The 22,618-nt window shown below is 39.1% G+C and overlaps 1 protein-coding gene across 5 annotated transcripts in view; it reads left to right on the forward strand.

Moving 5' to 3' along the window:
• TNIK (TRAF2 and NCK interacting kinase) overlaps positions 1-22,618 on the forward strand; it is a 413,250-nt gene that overhangs the window by 340,342 nt on the left and 50,290 nt on the right. For all 5 annotated transcript variants that reach the window (XM_017851566.1, XM_017851567.1, XM_017851569.1 and 2 more), the window contains 5 exons: positions 2,682-2,846; positions 6,164-6,403; positions 8,642-8,748; positions 19,098-19,261; positions 21,813-21,910. In XM_017851566.1, coding sequence (XP_017707055.1) covers positions 2,682-2,846; positions 6,164-6,403; positions 8,642-8,748; positions 19,098-19,261; positions 21,813-21,910 — 774 coding nt within the window. The remainder of the gene's footprint in view (positions 1-2,681; positions 2,847-6,163; positions 6,404-8,641; positions 8,749-19,097; positions 19,262-21,812; positions 21,911-22,618) is intronic.

The raw sequence follows: 22,618 nt of genomic DNA on the forward strand, positions 1-22,618 counted from the left end.
ATACCCTATCCAGCTTTCTCTATGTCCATCTGAAGGTGTTATTAGGAGAAGTACCACTTCCAATGTTTGATTTTGATCCTGTGCTCCAATTCTTAAGGTGATCCTGCAGTGTAAAGACACTTGGGCAGCATTATCTTCCTAAAGACTTTAGGACTAGGTTTTCTTGAGACAAAATACATAATGAGATGCCTCATGATTACACCCTTTTCTTAGATTTTCAATTTTCTTTGGACAAACTTCAACCCAGGAAATTTCAGTACATGGGAGCCTTCCTGAAATAATTTTCAAAGTGTAACAATTACTTATGCCATATGTTTTTAGAATGGTATAGACTAAAATATACTAGATAGAATTTAGTATGTAAGCTGATAAAGCATAAGAAATTTTTTACTAGAAGTACATTAGCAACATCTAATCAAATCCATTAATTGCCTATGAAAACCAGTACCCTAGTTTCTACCCTGTTCATTTCTAATGATAGCTTTAGAGCCCCATGTGGCCTGTGATCCTATTAGCAGCAGGGATGCTTAGACTGGAGCCTTGTTGCTGACACTTCCCAAAAGAATTCTTTATCTCAAAATGGTTTCTTTGCTCAAGATAGAGTTTTGGGGACAAACTTTTCTACTATTGTTTTAATGTTCTGTCCCTTAATGTATATTTAAAGCTATCAGTGTATTTTATAGCCAAAAATAATAATTACAAGTATTCCTCACTCTGAATATATTTGGTTCCTGAATTTTGGGTGACAAGTGGTTTGGACAGTGGGAATTCAGACGCTGAAGGATGCTTATGTATGACTTACCTATTAATGATCTGCCCTGAAAATAAGAAAATGGATAATATTTGACCAATTCCGGTGGTCTAGAAATACTAACCTTCTTTCAAAGAGTCTGGCATTTGGAAAAGTGATAAACTGCATGCCTTGATCACAGTTTATCTACTGCTGTCTTTGTGGGACTTTTTCTTCTTTGTGGTCTTATCTCAAAGCTGGCTTTGTTCTTTTGCTCAATGTAATAGCCAAATAATTATTGCTGATGTAATACTTTGCACACATGCACACACAAAGTATACATGTTCTGGTTTATATTCCTGGCTTTTTGCAGCAAATTTTACTTGGTGTGTGGTAAGTTTCTGGGACTTGGGATTTCAAAACCAAAGCCAATTGCATGTACCCTGCACAGCCATGGTGGGGGAAGCGATGTTCAAATTACTCCTCAGTAGAGGCAAGAGGGCTGTTTTTCATTCTGCAGCTTATCTTATTGTGTTAAAATATGTGAGGTTAATATGAGTTTAAAAACAGACTTACTTTGTATATTTGATTGAGTCTGCCTCTAGAAAGATTCAAAATGGGATAGGGAGGATGGGGGAAGATCACTCTTTCAAGTTTTATTTCAAATCAGGCAGTAAAATGAATAAAGACTTTTAGCTGCTACATAAAAAATATGCACACAGACATGAATATTGAACACCTGCATGTGGGTTCTTAAAATGCTCAGTGAGTCAGCAGAAGAGAATTAAGGGCTCACTGTAAAGGCCATCAGTGTGGGGAGAATGGTTGCATTGTCCTGGTGGCTTTGGGAAGCACAACAGTCAAACTGGTCCTGAAGAAATAAAGGTCAGGACACAGTAGATCTGGAAGAAAAGTCATAGACTTCTTTAAGTTGTCTAAGATCTTAAGCCATATCTTCGAGTGTGCACCTTGTTTATCTAAGTTTCTCTTTAAAATTGCCCTCCAAGGCAGTCTTTCTGCTGTAAATATGTACTAAAGGTAATGATGACCTGTTTAAAAAGGACATTCACTGGCTCTGTGAGCATTTCCCATGAAGCACTTGGGATCTGTTATCTGCTTTGGGCTGAAAGAGACTCTGGAAGAAAGGGAATGATAAGAAAATGAAATAGCCTGAGAGAAGACAGGGTTAGAGGGGAAGAGAAAAGGAGGAGAAGCAAGAATGAACACCACATGTGTAGAAACAGGGAGGAAGAAAGGGGAGAGGAAGAAAGGGGAGAGCAAGACAGTGGAGTCCAAGCTGGGCATGAAAGAATGAGATGGGGCAGTGTATTTGAGGAAGCAGGAAAGACAACTGGAAACAAAGACCTCTAAAGAGAGAAAAAGAAAGTGACACAGGAAGTCTGTTTGAAACAGGCCACGCTCATTAAGCAGGCAGCCTGGAACACCCACTTGCCTATCAGTAGGACAGTGATGAAATGGAGGGTGCATGCACTCAGCTTCATCCTCTTGTTCCTCCTCTCATGTTCCATGAGGCAACCCAAAGCAATTTTCTCTGTTCCCCAAGTCATCTAAATGCATGCTACCATTCCCTTTGATTGTCTAGAGTGCAAACTGTCTTCCTCACTGACCCCATGGCATTGTGACCAATCAGTAAGATAATATCACAATCAATACAAGATAAACTCTTAGCAGGTCTCGAATTCCCTGCTAACTGAATAACACAAGATAATGAGTAATGGAAGAGTGATGGCTTGGGTGTTCTATGTTGTTGTTGCTGTTGCTAGTGTTTGCTCTTTGCAAATTCTTGATGCAGCACAGAAATAGAGTTGGCTTCTGAAAATCATTTAATCAGAGGATTCAAATGGCTGTGCAGGTGACTACAGAAAATCCTTACTAGAAGGTGAATCTACTTCTATACTTTGAGGCTGTCTTCTTTTTTTTTGGCTTGTAGGTAGAAGAACGGTCAAGGCTCAACCGGCAAAGTTCCCCTGCCATGCCTCACAAGGTTGCCAACAGGATATCTGACCCCAACCTGCCCCCAAGGTCGGAGTCCTTCAGCATTAGTGGAGTTCAACCTGCTCGAACACCCCCCATGCTCAGACCAGTCGATCCCCAGGTACAGTCTTGCCTCCATTCCATCAGGCATTCCTATAAGGTGCACAAGAAAACCTATTAAAAGCCTAGGGAATTGTAACATGAATTCAGGCATAGCGTCAAATTATTATCCTTAATATAGAATTTATAGTAATATAGGTGGCCCCACTGATTTTGAAGAGTAGAAGAAAAGGTGAGAAAGAAAAAAGCATCACCCTTAAACTCGAGTCAACCACAAACTCACTTCTGTGTAAACTGGCCTCTCTGGAGACCCACAGGAGTTTCTGCAAGGTGAGAACAAGCATTCTTTTAGTTACAATTACCAAAACTAGAGTTCATAGAAACCTTTGAAGTGTGTGTATGTGTATACATTATATATTTTTTGTTTTCTTGGGACTTTGGCATGAGCCTGAAACTGAAAAAATTAAATAGACTTGGTTAAGTAAAATTACATCTTCTAAGGCAGTGGTTCTCAAAGTGTAATCACTGGACCAGCAGCATCAGCCATCACCCAGGAACTTGATAGAAATGCAGATTATGAGGCCCACTTCAGACCAGCTGATCAGCAACTCTAGGAGTGGCGGAGGCCTGGCAGTCTGTAATTTCACAAGCCCTCTAAGTGATTCTAATGTACTTTAGAGTTTGAGAACAATTATTTAAAACTATAGGGTAAAGAAAAAAGATTACTCTACTTTTAGGAAAGGAAGGGGTTTCTGGAAGTTTTTTTTTTTTTTTTTTTGAGACTGAGTCTTGGTCTGTCTCCCAGTCTGGAGTACAGTGGCCCAATCTCAGCTCACTGCAACCTCTGCCTCCCAGGTTCAAGTGATTCTTCTGCCTGAGCCTCCCAAGTCGCTGGGACCACAGGTGTCCGCCACCACGCCTGGCTAATTTTTGTATTTTTAGTAGAGACGGGGTTGAACTCCTGACCTTGTGATCTGCCCGCCTCGTCCTCCCGAAGTGCTGGGATTACAGACATGGGGTGAGCCACCGCGCCCAAGCGGTTTCTGGAAGTTCTACGGGACTTTTATATATGGTAAAAATGAAATATGAAGTGAAACAGATTAAGGAATTCCATGAAAAATAAAGATAATGTAGTTTCTTCTGCCAAATGTCTTAAATTTCTTCCAGGCATCCACCTGTGTTAAGACTTCCACGAAAAATTTAAGGTCACCTTTGAAATATGTAATGCTGTTTGAACTGGAGTTTAAAAGAGTTGTGATAAAATCAAGTATTCTTTAAGTTTGCCTTTAATAAAGTCCAAGATTTTTCAGCGCCAGTCAGCTTGGCCTATCTTCCTCTTGGCTGTTTTTAATTTGTATGTAATTCCTTCATGCCTAACCCTCAAAAAGATACATTTTTTTTAACAGGAATTTCTATTTTAATGTACAAATATCCTCTTTTAAAACCCCTAACTTTGACCTTGGAAGGTACTTTGGCCTTTAAAGGGGAGAAGAGAGAGAAAATGTACTTTATGAGAACAACCAGAGAGTGAACATGTAGCTATTTTGTGACAGTTGATTCACTTACGCATTCTTCAGGCGCTTCAGTTCGGGGGTTGTGTGGTGTGTTTTTTTTTTATTTTTTATTTTTTTGGCTCTTTTAAAGGGGGTTTGTGTTTTATACTAGATATTTTTTTAAAGGGGCTTTGTTTTAATATTATTATTTAATATATTTAATGATATTTAACATTAATATATATCCGGTAGATTCTATTCTGGTCGAAGCTTAATGTTCAGCTAAACTTAGGCTTTGAGGATTTCCTCTGAGCTGTCATTAATAACATTCCAGAACTTAAATTTCAAACCGAAGAGGAGTTGACAGATCCTTGCACAAAATAGATATTACACTAATGTTTGTTGAATTAACAGTTTAATTTAGAAGGCACTCTAGATGTTTTCTCAACCAGGATTTATAGGACACCTTCCCCAAGCCAGGCACAGAGCTAGCCTAGGGGATATGATGCCAAGCATGACAGACATAGCTCCTGTCTCCAGGGAGCTCACCTTCATGAATAGGAGACACACTTAAATAAGCACTAACTATGAGGTGTGAGCAGTGCTATGGCAAAGTGGTGCCCTGCACTCTGGATTTTAATGATTTGTCTTTAAGAGCCACAGTTTCGCTGAAAGACTGCCTGTCTTCCCTGCGTGAACAGTATCACCACATGCCCAGTTGGGCCAGTTGAGATACTTAACTCAAAAAGTTACATCCTGGTGTCAAGAGATAATATGACAGCATAGATGGTAAGAGTCAGCACAGCAGAAAGTAGAATATCATAGAGGTTAGGTTTATGGGCTAGGAGTGTAGAATGCCTGGGTTCCAGTCCATGCTCCAGCAGGTGTTATCTGTGCAATCTAGGGTATTACTTAACCTCTCTACACCTTACATTGCTCGGGTGTAAAATGAGGGAAATGATTGTATCCACCTCAGGATGGACTCAGTGAGTTCGTAACAAGTAAGATATTTAGAGCAGTTTTTGTTTTACAAAGCAATACTCTCAACGTAAAAGTTAGGGGTTTTAAAGGAGGAAGTTCATAATATTAGCAGAGAAGTGCTTATAAAATATATTGCATTGCTGGTCAGTTAATATTCACTAAATATACAGTAGTTATTGTTATTTCTTTTTTTTTATTTTTTTTATTTTTTATTTTTTTTATTTTATTAATTTTTTTNAAGTGCTTATAAAATATATTGCATTGCTGGTCAGTTAATATTCACTAAATATACAGTAGTTATTGTTATTTCTTTTTTTTTATTTTTTTTATTTTTTATTTTTTTTATTTTTATTAATTTTTTTGAGACGGAGTCTCGCTTTGTCGCCCAGGCTGGAGTGCAGTGGCCGGATCTCAGCTCACTGCAAGCTCTGCCTCCCGAGTTTATGCCATTCTCCTGCCTTAGCCTCCCGAGTAGCTGGGACTACAGGCGCCCGCCACCTCGCCCGGCTAGTTTTTTGTATTTTTTAGTAGAGACGGGGTTTCGCCGTGTTAGCCAGGATGGTCTCGATCTCCTGACCTCGTGATTCGCCCATCTCGGCCTCCCAAAGTGCTGGGATTACAGGCTTGAGCCACCGCGCCCGGCCGTTATTGTTATTTCTTCACTTATTCCACTGACTTAGCATTCCCAAGCAAATCATTTAACTTTGTGCCAGCCCTACGTATCGTTCCAATGGAAAATTTTGAAGAGCTGCTAAAAAACATGCTATATATAGTTGTGATAGACTCTCTATAGTCCAATTTTTGTGCCCTTGAACTTTTTTTTTTTTTCCTTCAGCTGACTGAGGTACTGGCTGATCTGCCTTTTCTTCTAATCGTGCTGTTTTCATGTTGTTTCGATGCTTAGATCCCACATCTGGTAGCTGTAAAATCCCAGGGACCTGCCTTGACCGCCTCCCAGTCAGTGCACGAGCAGCCCACAAAGGGCCTCTCTGGGTTTCAGGAGGCTCTGAACGTGACCTCTCACCGCGTGGAGATGCCACGCCAGAACTCAGATCCCACCTCTGAAAACCCTCCTCTCCCCACTCGCATTGAAAAGTTTGACCGAAGCTCTTGGTTACGACAGGAAGAAGACATTCCACCAAAGGTAGTATTTACTGGGGTGTTTTGTTTAATCACGAGCATCACTGATGGTTATTATTACCACTATTCCAGACCTTTCGTAGTAGTGGAGAATGTGATCATGCCAAAGCACTTTCCCTTCTCGTGTTTGTTTTGGTCCCTCTTCATTCCCTGGCTACGACTTGGAGTGCCATTTACCATGTCTGACCTTTATTTCCCCCACAAGAAAACTGAAGTGAGGTAGATTGAAGCACAGATCCTACATCCAAAGTTAGAACTCTCAACCCCAAGTATTTCAAACTGTTATTTTGCTGTCCATATTAACAAATGAAGTAATGGATATTTCATTGATGACTGAATCTACATCAAGACAATTGAAAACTTCCAGATAAAAAGTAGAAAATTCATGTATTCCTATTTTTAACAACACAACAGTGAAGCCAGATTTCAGGGGTTCAGAAGATAGTATTGTTCTTAGGATATTTTAGTTGGCCCCATTTTAAGGAAAGCTCTTTCTAGGCCAAGTCATAATTTATTTCCATCTTTAATTAACTACTGAGGAAAAACTTTAGGGTAAAATGACCAGCCATTCCACTGGACAGAACAGCCCCAAGTTTGGGTTCTTTGTTTTCCTATACCAAGTCATTACTCATTCCAAGAAATGTTCTAGAATGTGGCTGTCTGCATCTAGCTACAAACAACCTGGAAGTATTTCAAAATACTAGAGACATTTTTTGCATCAGATTTTTCCCGATTCAGGAATTCCCCTTTTCCTGAGCTTAGCATAGAGGCTGTGACAAGTGGAATGTTCCACAATTTGCAGAAAATGCCACTGTTAATTCCAGAAGAAAAAGAAACTTTTACTGAATGATTTACAAATACATTTCCTCATCTTCCTCTTAAAAGGATATTATAACAAGAGTCCCATTATTCTGAAGATAAAAATAGCCGATAATTTTTTGAGATTCTTTGTGGTAGCAGAAATGTCATCAGAGAAAAAAAAAAAAAGGTAAATAGGGAGCAAAAGTCAGTATAAAAAAATAAGGTGGGCAAAGGAGCAGATATAATAGATGGAAAAGCGGAAAATTGAATTTATTGGTTCCACTCTAAAAATATGTAGGCATACATGCATGAAGCTGGAAGAAAATTTTAGATTAATTCAGAAACTTAGGTTTTAAGAATTTGTTAGGCTCTTTTGTCTCTACAACTATTTATATTTACGGTAAGGAAAAGAAAAAATAGTAATAGTAATAGTAATATTTAATTTGAACAAATGGTAGCATTGATTTGGTCATTCTGCTTTACTGCACTGACTCATCTTTATGTTAAAATGAATAAAATTAAATTTTCAAAACAAAGGATGACACTTTACACTGAAAGTAATTTTCTATACTAGGATTCATATGATTCTTTTAAATAATGAACTCCTTTAGTAGACATAAAATATTTAATTTCATTTTTTAAATGTCTGTTTTATAAATTGGGACATACTTCAATTCTACCTTAGGTTTCTGCCAGATAAGATAATACATTTTCCTCCAGTCTTACTGGTACTTACACATCCTTTTTGAAGATCCTTCCAGTATTTTCAGTATTAATTCTCCTTTGTATTATGTTCTGTTATGTTCACTCATTGACCAAAACACAGTTCACTCATTGACCAAAACACAGGTTTTTGGTTTTAGTACGTAATTGCAAATCAAGTAGAAAGTAGAAACATTCAGGATCTATTGTGGTAGGTTCTCTCTGAGCTCACCAACATATGACTTATGTCCTAAGCTCTATCCTGATATTCTAGTTTCTCACCAGATTTCATTATTTCCTTATCTGTTTATTGTGATGTAAGCTAAAAATGGAACTTGCTTCATCTGGGTGGCTCTCAGCTAATGCAACTTCCAATGAGTTAATGATACCCTAAAGAGATTCCTGGTATTTACCACTTTTGTCCAACCAAGAGAGGTCAGTTATTTTTAGCTCAGTGTATCAAAATTATTAGCTTTACCTATCTTTAAATTTGTTTTTAAGATTGAGGATGACCCTCTTTAATGGTTCCCGAATTTGCTCATTGTTTTTTGCCAGACGACCTTTGTTTGATTTTGTTTAGGGAGTTTAATATTTCTTTGAGGAATGAATGAAAGATAGTTCTTCACTGTTTCAGATAGTTTCTGTGGCTTGTGGCAAATCCTTGGAAAGAAGGATTTTCTGACAATAGGCTATGGAAGCTACTTTATGGAAAATATTTCTGAATTCTGGTTTCTTCCAGGTGCCTCAAAGAACAACTTCTATATCCCCAGCATTAGCCAGAAAGAATTCTCCTGGGAATGGTAGTGCTCTGGGACCCAGACTAGGATCTCAACCCATCAGAGCAAGGTAAGGAAGGAAGGTGGTTAAGGTAAAAGAAAAAACTCCTACCCACCATTGTCATTATTGCTTTCCTAGAAACGTGTGTGTTCTTTTTTCACTTCAGAGGCATGTTGACTTTCCATGTGCACTATAAATGTTGATGGTCCAGAAGAACACATGCCTTTTATTTCTTCAGTAGCTTTTCAGAGAAATCAGTATTCAGTAGGGGGCTCATGAATTAATGGGGCAACCCAGAAACCAATCAGATGTACCTTAGCTGACAGTTTTTAAAATCTGAGAGTAAAATTGCAAATATCAATCTGGTTGCAATGCCCTAAACCATTACTTCAGAGAACACTTTATAGAGTCAGCAGAACAAAATGACCTGTTATGGCCTGTTTCGAGGTGATTTTTAGCATCAGTTCAAGAAACATGCCCTGGAAACCATTGAGACATTACAAAGCAATTACCATGGAAATAGTGACCCTCTTCAGAGCTTCTCTAGCTTGGCAGTTATAGAAGAACTAGCTCTTATGAGGAAGTTGCCTCTTTGGCATTACGAATGTCACTGAAATACAGTTATGCTTCCACTCTTGCTGTGTTCTCCTTCGAGAATTTCCTATCAATAATGTACATTCCTATAGTCAGGAAGTTGCATCCACTTCCACTGGTTGGTATAGAGGGCTCAAGAAGCTGGAAAGTAAATAGTATCTTTACAGTGTCTGAACAGATTTTTTGTGGTAACAGATGCTGTTTGCTGTTATAGTTCATCAAGCTTCCCTCAGATTTTTCATGATGAATACATCACTTTTTAGGATCAACTGAAATAGCAAATGGCCTCTGCTGAGGCTATAAAAAGGATGTGATTGGGCAGGCTGTTTTCTTCTTCATTGTGTTCATAATAAAAGGACCCTCCTTTGCTAGTAAGAGAGAATGACTGGAAATGAAGCTTATGATTACATGCACATACTTTAAAATATGGAATGCTTTAAATCATAAAGCTTTAATTTTCCTCTTCAAGTGAAAAGCCTTAGGGAAGGTGTCAGCCCAGCAATAACATGAAACTATACTAAGAACATGAATCCCTTTAGGGCAAAGATGCTAGCCCATTCTGTGTGGAATTACCAATTGCAAGAGGCTCTGAATGAGCCATTTTTTTCCAGTGACTTGTCAGATTCACACTGAGCTCGCGTTGCTAAGCAGCTAAGCAGCACTGAGGAAGACTAGAGCCACTGTGACCAGGCAGCCAAAGGAACATTAGTGCTGGATCGCCAGCCTGAACTTTATCAGTGCCCCTCTTCAAGCAGTGATAAATCCCCAATTATCAGTGCTGCTGCTTCCTTTGAACCCTGCCCCTGGGGCTCTGTTCATTGGATCAGTTGCTTAGAATTTTAGTTTCTTTAGATCAAGTATTATTTCCACTTTAAGTATTTTCCTTCTGTCAACCAAAAGAGAGAAAATTACCATTGTATAGTCAAATAAAAGCCATTTTCATTGCCTCTGAAGTGCTATTTTAATGACATTAAGGCCTAAGATAAGTAGTATTTGATGGTCAGTGGCTTACAAAATAATGAGCCTTTCCTCTTGGAACCACTTGTATATTATACTTTATCCAAAGAATGCTGACTTTGTGAGAGACAGCTAACATTTTTCTACTTAGAGAGGAAGGGATGAAGTGAGCTAAGAGGTCAGAGTTACTCACCTACAATGAAAGTCAGAGATTGGGGGTTGGGGGTGAAGAAACCTCTTCTCTGCATGTAGGACGGTCCTACAGAACACCCCTTTTTATGCTATCATGTATCGCCATGTGACCAACATTTAAGATGTAAATCAGATTTGCAGCTCTAGATTGGATTGCATTTTTAAAAGCTTCAAGATTTGGTTTATTTACTGTGAGAGCCATATCTTTAGTTCACCTTTGCTGCACAATATAATCACAAGTTGAGTGACCTGAAAAAATAACAGTTTAATAGTTCTCACAATGCTGTGGGTTGCCTAAGGAGTTCTGCTGCTCTCACCTGGGCTCACTTGTGCAGTTGCACTGAGCGGATGGGTCTGCTGCACCTCTTGCTCCATGTGGTCTTTCATTCTGGGCTTCTTTACCCTTTGGTGACTTCAGAAAAGCATTTCAAGAGAGAAAGTTCCAATGCACAAATACTTTTGAAGCCTTTGCTTGCATCATCTTTGCTGATAACCCATTAGCCATCACAAGTCACTTGGCTAAGCCCTGAGTCAGTATGGAAAGGAACTCTACCGGGGCAGGGACACTGGGAGATGTGATTTGCCAGGGGCCATTACTGTGACACAGACCTCTCCTACTCTCTGCTGGTCCTAATGAAGTCCTTATAGTTCTTTTCGTGCCATTTGTCAGATGACCACCCATCCATATAGCCTCTTTAAAAGGTGTTGCTTTTAAATAACCTGTCCTTTACAGTGCTTCTAAGCTTTCCTGTACTTGGTCAATATTCTGTTTTTCCTTCTAGTCTTTTCTTTAAAGTGATTCCCAAGGGTGACTAGAAAATTAGCAAAGTTAAAATGGATTCCAGTAAAAATTACACAGCTAATAAAGGACAGATTCAGGATGTTTTGTTACTATCATTTTTTAATTCATTTGCTAAATTCAGCAAATATATACTGAAGCTGCATGTGGCCCTGGGACCCAGTGACTCAAACCAAAACTGCCTGACTCTAGGGCCAAGGGGTCATAATATACCTGCTGCTCTTTGGGACTGCAGGTACCAGTAGGGGCAAAATTGTATTTCTTGCGTCACTTTCTTATTTTGCTTTGAAGTAAATATGTGCATTAACTAAAAGAGGCAGACCTCTCTCTTCTGTGGCAAACTTAGGGACCATAAGTTTAAGGTAACATGTCTCAACCCAAAAGGAACCTGGACCCCCAAGTCACCACTTAGAGAACCATCAAAGGAGACCAGTTCTACCTGTATATATTATGATGTGACTGAGAAATAAACCACTGTTGTGCTAAATCAATTTTAAAACAAAGAAAACAAGGCAGAGCCTAATGGTTAAGAAGCTCAGTTTTTGCTTCCTGCACTTAGTAGTAATGAACTCAAGTTACTAGGTGCAAGATGTTTTATAGTAACTGCAGAATATGTGATGCTTTTTGATAATTTGGGACACAATATGTTTAAATCAGTAAACTACTTAGTACCCTGAAGAGAAGACTCTTGAATTAAAATCATCAGTATGCAAGGGTGTACCTGTAACTTGAGGACAAAAATAAAGCTTTTAGTATTTTGAATATCCTTCCTTCTCCCCAAAATAACTCCCTGTTATGTCACTCTTCCACTGTTGGTAGGCACCATACCAAATCCAAAGAGCCCTATGGAGAATTTTTTTTTTTTTGAGACAGAGTCTCACCCTGTTACCCAGGCTGGAGTGCAGTGGCGCGATCTTGGCTCACTGCAACCTCCACTTCCCAGGTTCAGGCGATTCTTCTGCCTCAGCCTCCCAAGTAGCTAGGACTACAGGTACCCGCCACCACACCCAGCTAGTTTTTGTATTTTTAGTAGAGATGGGGTTTCACCATGTTAGCCAGGATGATCTCGATCTCCTGACTTTGTGATCTGCTGGCCTTTGGCCTCCCAAAGTGCTGGGATTACAGGCGTGAGCCACCGCACCCCACCAGAGAACATATTTTTAACTATATACATTATTGAGCAGGTACAGCTGTGCAGGCATCAGTTGGTCAAAAAAGTGTTATTGGGCAATGCCTGCAGTTCCCTGCCTTCTGCCTGATTCAGGGCAATTTATTATTTATTTCTGTATTTAATGAACATCTCTGGAGCACACATACACATATGTCTCATATATATGTATTTACTAATTTAAACAGTGTAACAACTCTGTGAGGTGTTGACTATAATCACCATCATTTTACAGAAGGAGAAATTGAAATTAACATGTGTCCAAGGTGACAAAAGTAGTAAGTGGTAGAGCCAAGATTTGAGCTGATAGCCTTGCACCAAAGTCTACATTCTTGAGCATCATTCTGTGCTAATTTGTTTGGCACAGCTTGGGTGCAGCTTGCTTTGCTGCCTCATTTTCCCAAGGCAAAACAGCCCCTGATTTGTTGACTGACACAGCACCATTTTGTCCCCACCTTTCTCACCATGTGCTTTAGTGAATCTGTTAACACCTCTTCTTGATCTTATTGGTATTTACCCTTATGTTGCGATATTTACTACCTTTTCAAAGTTGTTGTCCCATGAGACCCATTTATATTGCAAACACTTCCCTTCTGGAGCTAGAACTAGTGTCATCACATGCTTTTGATCGTTCCCTTCCTAGATGGCTAAAGTCTGGGAGATAACACAGTCACCCTGACCCCATGCAGCTGTTCCTTGTCCTTCCTTCTCATGTATATGTAGCTGGGAATTGCTCAGACTGCAATATCAATAGGCAGTTCTCACCTGCTATGTAAACTCACAGATGCCTTATGCTGTGAAGGTGATCAGTTAAGTTCAAATCAAAATGTGATTTGACCGTTTCAAAATAGTATTTTTAAAAATCAGCCACTTTCATACTTAACATTGATATATGTATGCTTTTTAAAGCAAATTAAAATTTCATCAATTACATTCTGAATATGAAAAGATTCAAATTAAGACAGAAATACCCAGTCCAACCCAATGACTAAATGATTAATTTCAAAAACTAATTCTGTGTCCCATCCCAAACTTATTTTCTTATGGCTCATTTCTTCTCATTGGCTGTGTCATCAAAGAACAAAATAAAGTGAAATTTGGCAGTCAGCCAGTTAATTAAAGACTTGGCCCAAGTATTTGGGCCACAAAATTACTTTGTAATCCCAATTTTCTGTTTTGACTTTCTATGATTCAACTGAATGGAATAATTGCCACATTTTCACTTTACTGTGAGTTTTATAGACCTAGCAGCGTTATCTGCAGGATGGCAAATGCCTGAACTAAAAGTTAGCATTTAAAGAAATCCATTTGGATGTTTTCAGGTTTTTACACATTCGGATCTGAATAGGCTCAGTTCAGATGTGAACAAGGGATATCTATTATTTCCTGGGATTCTTCTGAAATTGATCCTCTTAAGAGCATTTATCTCAGACCCCACAGCCCCAAGGCCAGATCATTTAATACATAATAAAGGAGAGAAAAATGTGAACAGCATGACATTTTCTCAGACTACTCATGTTTTACCAAAGGAAAAGGTAGAAAAGGCATTGTAAAGTTTTCCCTATTTTTATGTGTGGTAACATAGAGACTAAATACTTCTTTCAGTCTCCAGCAGCAAAATAGCAACCACACACCCACACTAGTTAGCTCTGGTGAGGAGAACTTGTACTAATGAGACCCTGGTCAGGGATTTAATGCCCATGGGATCCAATTAGCTTCACACAGGAAGAGACTCTGAGCCCAGTGGGGACGTAGGCTTATCCCAGCTGCTTCTGCTAATGCCCATGCTCCTTTTTACACGGGACATCCCTGCCCAGGCCTCATCATCTGACTTGGCAGCAGCCTCCTAAACTGGTCTGCCTACCTCTCTCCTGGTCAGTCGTTCATATGTACCATGGGAGGTACACATTCTCCTCTAGGCTTTAAAGGCCATTGTTATACAACTCGCCCTTTTCCTCTGATCACTCCACTCTCCCAGTGTTTCCTAACTCAGATTTGGCACTTGATTTGACCGGTGTCCTCTCTGCACCCACATGCATCAGGAAAAACAACCTAGCCTTGTGTCTGCTCCGACTGTTCCCCAGCCTTCCTGCTCCAACCCCGGTCAAGTTCTTTCTCCTTCATAATACTCCCGTCGACCATTCCAGTCTGCACTAATTGTTCCCCAGATGGCAACAATACTTAGTCTCTTTCACACACAACATACAGTTTTGCCATGCTCCCTATTGTCTCCTCTGCATGAATCTCATCTCCAGGATTATGTTGTAACTTGACTATATGCCCTGTGGCCCATGCTTCTCCTCCATCCCTCATCCCGGTCCAGTAAGTTTCACAAAAGTGGTGCTTAACACAAAGGTTTTGGCTAAATAATCAAAGGAGTGCTACATTAGAACAAGTAGCTCTATTCTGCTACCACACCACAACCACCAGGGAAGAAAACTCAGAGCATTTATCACCAGATACCCTCCTCTCAAGAGATTTTTTTTATCTTTTTGTAATACAAAGAACACTGCCGTTCCACAAAATGAGAGCAGCTCCAAGAAACCTTAACATGCTCACCATTCTTAAATCTGTAATACAGTTGGTGAGCAGTACATTTTTTAGAGAAAATATTTTTGGATTTAATTATGCATAATAATTTTTGACCACTATTGTTTAATAAAAGAGGGCAGTGTGGAAGAATTTGCTATTTGGGAATTAAAAGAGATGAGATTGTTTATTTTAAAAAATGAAAAATTTGAAATGTAGATTATTTCAGAGGTATTACACATTTATCATTTTAGACATTTTCTAAATGAAGGGTATTTCCAGTATGGAGCCGAATCTGTTTTAGTCAATTAGATATAAACAATTGTCATAAAAATAGTTACTTCACAAAGGAATGCCATTAAAATATCAAGAATTTTGGAAGTTTTTCTTAAGTTTACAAGTGATCACTCTGCAACTGATTTTACAGTTAAGTTGACTTAGCAACCCCTTTACCACAAGAGTTTCAAAGATAATATTGTTAGGGTCTACATTTATATGATCAAATTAATGAATCATGGAACATATTTATTTTTACATGTTTTCTGCTGCATTTTCCCACAGTCACTATCTATTTCTACTCAATCAAATGTTTCTGACAGATTCATTACCACAAAGCAAGATTCTTGAGTTTTCAGAAAGAAATTAATTTGGTTTAATTGCTGCTTATAAAGTTGCCATTGTGACTGGGTTATTGGTAGACTAAACTAATAGTGTCTCAAAGGAATGGGTCATATCCAAATGGATGGGAGAAATGTCTAACATCCAACACAGTACAGAGTACCTGATACATACTTGGTACTCTTAAACTGGGCAAAGTGGAAGCATAAAATTACATTTTAATGTAATATCTCACAGCATTAAAATCATAGCTGTATGGCAAATGTTAACAAATTCTGTTTGAGGAACTGAAGATGTTAGAAACAGAGAGGAAGCTGACATCAGATGTTTCTCTTCTCAGCATCTGGATGGCAGTAGATTTGAGCTCTGAGTTTCAGGTCTCCCTAAATTATCCATACCCAGCATTGTGTAAATCTAACAGAAAAATAAAAAAGCCTATGAGTTATAAACTTTAAAGGAAGAGATTTATAGAAGCCTTGAGAATGCTGCTTTTTTTTTTAAACAAAAATCATAAAATCCTCAGCAGCTGCCTCCCACTACCACTGCTTAGATGTCCCCTCTTTGGGTACAGCTTCCCTCATGGCCAAAATTGGCCTAGGTGATCCTGTCTCATGCTTCCATATGGCTCTGTGCTCACCACAGGCAAAGCATGTTGAAATGGGCTGTGTGTATCCAGCTAAGCTCACAGAGGGCACAAGCTGTGTCTTGTTCATTATCATATCTCGAATGCCTGACCCAGTGCCTAGTATAAAGTAACTGAGTGAATGAATACTGCTTTTTTGGTGGCGGTAAAGATATGAAGACAAATATAGTAATATATTTTTTAAATGGGGGTAGTAGCCTACCAACAAATTTGGTCTTGAATTAGCTTTCCTTTTTTTTTTTTTTTTTTGAGACGGAGTCTTCCTCTGTCTCCCAGGCTGGAGTGCAGTGGCACGATCTCGGCTCACTGCAAGCTCCACCTTCCAAGTTCATGTCATCCTCCTGCCTCAGCCTCCCAAGTAGCTGGGACTACAGGCACTCACCACCATGCCCGACTAATTTTTTAGTCGGGTCTTGATCTCCTGATCTTGTGATCTGCCTCCCTCAGCCTCCCAAAGTGCTGGGATTATAGGCGTGAGCCACTGTGCCTGGCCAAATTAGCATTTTATAATAAATATCAAAAAACCGTCTTCCCTTCAGTAATAGCCTAAGTATATAAAGACTTCCTGCAAGAAGATAATAAAAAAATACAAAGACTCCACAAGCTACATGAACAAAGGACGTAATTAAGCATTCACAGAAGAGAAATTACAAATGGCAAATAAATATGAATAAAAATTCTTCTACCTCAGTAACTTTTAAAAACTGTACTTAAATAATGAGATACAATTTAGCATAAAACCTTGTATAGAGTGAAATGGACCATCACATTTACTTCAGTGAAAATTTGTCATACCTTTCTATACTCATACACACATATGCACACACACAAGCACACACCCCAAACTTACACCTTTTCACCAAAGAATTTTAACCTCAGGAAATAGAAATGTGATTGGCTATTTGTGTACAGGGAGATTATTGTTTCACTGTTATGTGTCACAGCAATGTATTGGAAGCACCTTAATATTTAACAGTCAAGAAATGGTCAAGGTAACGCATCTATATAATAGACAATTAATGAAGCTATTACACAGCATAAGAATATGCTCACTGTGCAGTAAGGGAAAAAAGCAAGATGGAAAACAATATACACTGTGCTTCCATGTATAAAAAAGAAAAAAAACTGAATATGCAGTATGCTTCTATAGATACAAAAGAAAAAAACAACCCAGCAATTCTCATTCTATTCTTTGTTTCTATGAGTTTGATGTTTGTAGATTCCACGCATAAGTGAGTAAATAGTACAGTAGTAAAATATAGTTGAGTATCTCCTGGTGCAGAGATTATGTGTGTTGCTTCCTTATTTCTTCCCTTTTAATATTTTTCAAGTTTTTTTACAATGAACACAGAAAAAAATGTTTATAAGAAAGCCTTCTTTGAAGATTAATCATCCAGAGCTAGTACTTTCAATGTGATGAACAAGAGTTCATCCTGTCCACATCCAGTAGCTGATCAGGAAATCTACAGAGGAAGGCATGACTATCATCTTCTGTTGACCCCTTCCTCTCAAGGTCTTATAAGTGCTCTTTTTATTTCCTTGCACTGGGGACTGGACTATGCTTGTGTCTACCAATGGCAAGATCTTGTCCCCCCCTAGCTTTACTGAGATATAATTGACAAATAAAAAGTATATCTACACAGTGTACATCATGATGTTTTGATATATGTATATACTGTGAAATGATTACTAAAATCAAGTTAATCAATATATCTATCACCTCACATAGTTATCATTTTTTGTGATAACATTTAAGGTCTCTCTTTGCAGTTTTCAAGTATATGTTATTATTATCTGTAGTCAACATGGTATACAGATTTCCAAAAGTTATGCGTGCTGTCCAACTGAAACTGTAACCTTTGACCAACATCTTCCCATTCTCTCTCCTTCCTAGAGCCCCTGGCAACTATCATTCTACTCTCTGTTTCTATGAGTTGGGTGTTTGTAGATTCCACATATAAGTGAGATCATGTAGTATTTGTCTTTTTGAGAGACAGATATATCACATTTTCTTTATCCATTCATTCATTAGTGGACATTTAGGTTGATTCCATATTGTGGCTACTGTGAATAGTGCTGCACTGAGCACGGGAGTACAGCTACCTCTTCAATATACTGATTTCATTTCCTTTGGATATATACCCAGAAGTGGAATCGCTGGATCCTATGATAATTCTATTTTTAGTCTTTTGCAGAACCTTCATACTGTTTTCCATACTGGCTGTACTGTTTTACATTCTCACCAACAGGGTACAGGGGTTTCCTCCTCTCTGCATCCTCACCAACACTAATTATCTTTTGTCTTTAGAATAGCCATTCTAATTGGTATGAGGTGATAGCTCATTGTGGTTTGGTGAGGTTTTTAAATTTTTTTATGTTTTTATTTTTTGAGACGTGGTCTCACTCTGTTGCCCAGGCTGGAGTGCAGTAGCGTGATCATGGCTCACTGCAGCCTTGACCTCCTGGGGTCAAGTGAGCCTCCCACCTCAGCCTCTCATTTAAGTGGGATGACAGGCACATGCCACTATGCCCAGCTAATTTCTTGTAGAGATGGGATCTCACTATGTTGCCCGGGCTGGTCTTGAACTCCTGGCCTCAAGTGATCCTCCCACCTCAGCCTCCCAAAGTGCTGGAATTATAGGTGTGGGCCACTATGCCTGGCTCATTGTGGTTTTAATTTGCATTTCCTGATGATTAGTGATGTTGAGCATTTTTTTCATATTCCTATTGGCTATGTGCATGTCTCGTTTTAAAAAATGACTATTCAGGTCCCTTCCTCATTTTTAATTGGGTTATTCGTTTTCTTGCTATTGAGCTGTTTGAGTTCCTTATATATTTTGGGTATTAAACCTTATCAGATATGTGATCTGCAAAACTGGCAAGGTCTGTGTAACCAGTGTGCTCTGCCACTCACACAGCAACCCTGATCTCCGGAGAACTGAGCCCATCTTGGAGAGTCCTTTGCAGAGGACCAGCAGTGGCAGTTCCTCCAGCTCCAGCACACCCAGCTCCCAGCCCAGCTCCCAAGGAGGCTCCCAGCCTGGATCACAAGCTGGATCCAGTGAACGCACCAGAGTTCGAGGTAAAACTTTCTCTTACCTTTACCTGGCAATACTGCCTGGGAGGAAAGCTGTGGACGGGGAAAAAAGGGTTAGTTACTTCCTGACTCTAGTCCAGGCATGGCCACCACTGTGTGATCCTGAAGAGCCCCTCCACTGCTCTCAACCTCAGTCTCCTCAGGGGAGTGGGCCACTGTCCCTAATTGTGTGTGTGCCATCAGTATGGACAAAATCCTTTCTTATGTCAGATACTAGTGTTTTCCAGGGAGATCACCAAATATCAGACTTACTTGAAAATACAGTCACTTATCAGTCATCTGAATTTCTGTCTCTGTTTGATTGCCAGTTTTCAGAGTTTCAAGTACCCGCAAATGTCCTGTACCCATTGCACCAATTGTCCTGTTTAGTATTCTGAACATAGTTCATAAACATAGTTCAGAATACCATGTATTTCTCAAAATGAAATTCAATGAAGACTAATGTAGAATACACTTGAAGGAAGGAATAAAATCTTTGACTTAAAAAACATATTTAGGCTGGGCGCGGTGGCTCACGCCTGTAATCCCAGCACATTGGGAAGCCGAGGAAGGCAGATCACCTAAGGTCGGGAGTTCCAAGACCAGCCTGACCAATATGGAGAAACCCCATTGATACTAAAAATACAAAAACTTAGCCGGGCGTGGTAGCACATGCCTGTAATCTCAGCTACTTGGGAGGCTGAGGCAGGAGAATCGCTTGAACCCAGGAGGCGGAGGTTGTGGTGAACCAAGATCATGCCATTGCACTCCAGCCTGGACAACAAGAATGAAACTCTGTCTTAAAAAAAAAAAAAGACTCCTCTGGTTATTCCTATTAGGTAAAAATTAGCCTCTCTAAATATTTAATTCAAATTATTCATCATTGTTTAGTTTCCATTAATGGGGAAGCCTATGAAAAACATTATTATTGTCCAAGTGATGATACGTAAGAATACATTGTTTCTAGCTAGCTAAAATTCACTCTTTTTGAATCAACTTCTTCAGAAGATAATTTTGCTTCCAAGTGAAGGACCAGTACTTTAATTGCAATTTGACAAACATTAACGTACTTACAAGTTTCTCTGTCTGATGAAAGCCTGATGAGAACCTTCATTTCTTCTTTCTTTCTTACACTCTTTATTACATACCACCTCCTAATACTCTTAGTTTATCTCCTAATACCCTTTCAGGGTTTTAAATAAATCACTGTATTTCCATTTTTAAAAGCTTGATATCTAACATGTGATTGATGTTCATATCTCTTAATTGGGATATGGACTGGTCAACAGCTGCCTCTACATGCATTCTTCTGATCAGTGGCACATCTCAGAGGTACTTACTGTATGTCTTTGTTGCCTTGATCCAAATATAAATTTCCTTAATTTAGAAAACTACCAGGTGTAGTGGCTTATGCCTGTAGTCCTAGGTACGCGGAAGGCCGAGGTGGAAAAATTGCTTAAGCTCAGGAGTTCAAGTCTGCAGTGAGCTATGATGGCCCCACTGCACTCCAGGCTAGGTGACAGAGCCCCGTCTCTAAAAAACATAAAGGAAAGAAAGAAAACAGCCATTCTCTTACCTTTTTTCTATTTATAGGCAACTTCATATTCTTAGAGCAAATGTTTAAATAAACCAAACTTAAACACATACCATTTTAATTCTGTGATCTGGTTCAGGCTTACTTTTTATTTCCTTCAGCCCTTTGTTCTTCTGGATTAAAAGCGCTCTTGTATCCCCAGTATGTCCCTGCCCAAGAAAGACTCCTTTTTAAAAAATAAAAACAACCTCTCTTACCCTAAATTGCATCTTCTCTACCTGTAAGCTCCTAGACCCCAGAGAGGCTATTCACTGCAGCTGTCGGGGTCTGCCTTGCTCTGTACTTCCAGTCTAGGGCCCTTCTCCTGTAACAACCTTCTTCCTGCCCTCACCTCATTCTTTTATATTTAAATGGCTGAGACCACTCCCATCCCCAATTAAAAACCATCCCACCAAATACAATAAGTTTCTTTTTTTTTTCCCTCACAAAATTTCAACAAAATAACCTATCCTGATTGGACAGATGATAAGAGAAGAAAACAAGCATAGAACCTTAGAGGCTCGTTTAGCATAGTGACTGAGAATAGGACTTTCAGAAATCAGAACTCCAGCTCTGTCTATAATTTCAGTGTGACCTCAGGACAGTTGTGTCATCTTTGTAAATCTGTGTTCTGTAAAATAGGAAAATAATGCCACATCATTGGGTTGGAGTGAGGATTAAATGAGATAACCGACATAGAAAGCATTTAGCACTATGCCTGACACATAAGAAGTGCTCTAGTGGTGATGGTACTTGCTATAGTTTTTTTTTTTAAATTGTTACTAGTGATTTCCAGGTGACAAACCTAAATGTGTTTGCCTGAACATTATATTTTTCATGGATGTGCTTGAGGATTTGCCCAAGTGAATGACGTGTCCACTGAGTAATCTCAATGTGATGACACATCACAGATGATTCATTCAGAACCTGAGCCAGCACTTTTTGATGGCCATCTCTTTCTTGGTCCTCTGTTTTTTCCTCTAGCCAACAGTAAGTCAGAAGGATCACCTGTGCTCCCCCATGAGCCTGCCAAGGTGAAACCAGAAGAATCCAGGGACATTACCCGGCCCAGTCGACCAGCTGTGAGTGCATTTCTCTCCAAGAGTTTTGAACTCTTAATTTACCAGAGAACCCACAGGATTAAGTAGTTGGGGATACACTCATGATACGAACAAAAATTGTCGAGATTAGTAAGAACAGATGCTAGAAACATCCAGCAGAAAGTCATCCCTGATTAGGAAAGAACCGAAGACATCTTGGATTGCCTCCTCTGCCTTGGCTATTTGCTGATCATTAGCAGTCCTTTAACTATACAACAGGAGGAGAAACAACTTCTATTATTCCATAATTTCTACTCAGCAACTTTGGCAAAAAAGATGTTGAAAGAAGAAGTTAAAGAGGCTTGGGTACTTTCTGTGAATTTCTCTAATCTCTTCTACCCTTTCCCCATATTATTTTCCACATGAATTAATGTTACAGTGTTTCTGCTATTTTTCATACCTCCAGGACTATATTTTCTGGACCAAACTTATTAAGCAGTGTCCAACAGGTGTCCTAACAACTGAATATTCAGCTTCACTGCTGTAACATGATAAACCCCCAAGTAGTCTTAAAGAGGAGTAGGAGGCTGAAATTTGAAAGTTGAAAATTAATTTGGGATGAATTACTATCTACTTTTTCTATTTAAATCTCTTGAGAATCTTTTCTGTGAAATGAGCGTGAAGCTTTTTGGTTTATTCTTTTTTAACATCTTAAAGTAAGGACGTATACTGAGAGTAATAATGAAGAGA

This window comes from Rhinopithecus bieti, unplaced genomic scaffold (assembly GCF_001698545.2).
Source record: "Rhinopithecus bieti isolate Rb0 unplaced genomic scaffold, ASM169854v2 scaffold_33903, whole genome shotgun sequence".
Taxonomy (NCBI): Eukaryota; Metazoa; Chordata; class Mammalia; order Primates; family Cercopithecidae; genus Rhinopithecus; species Rhinopithecus bieti.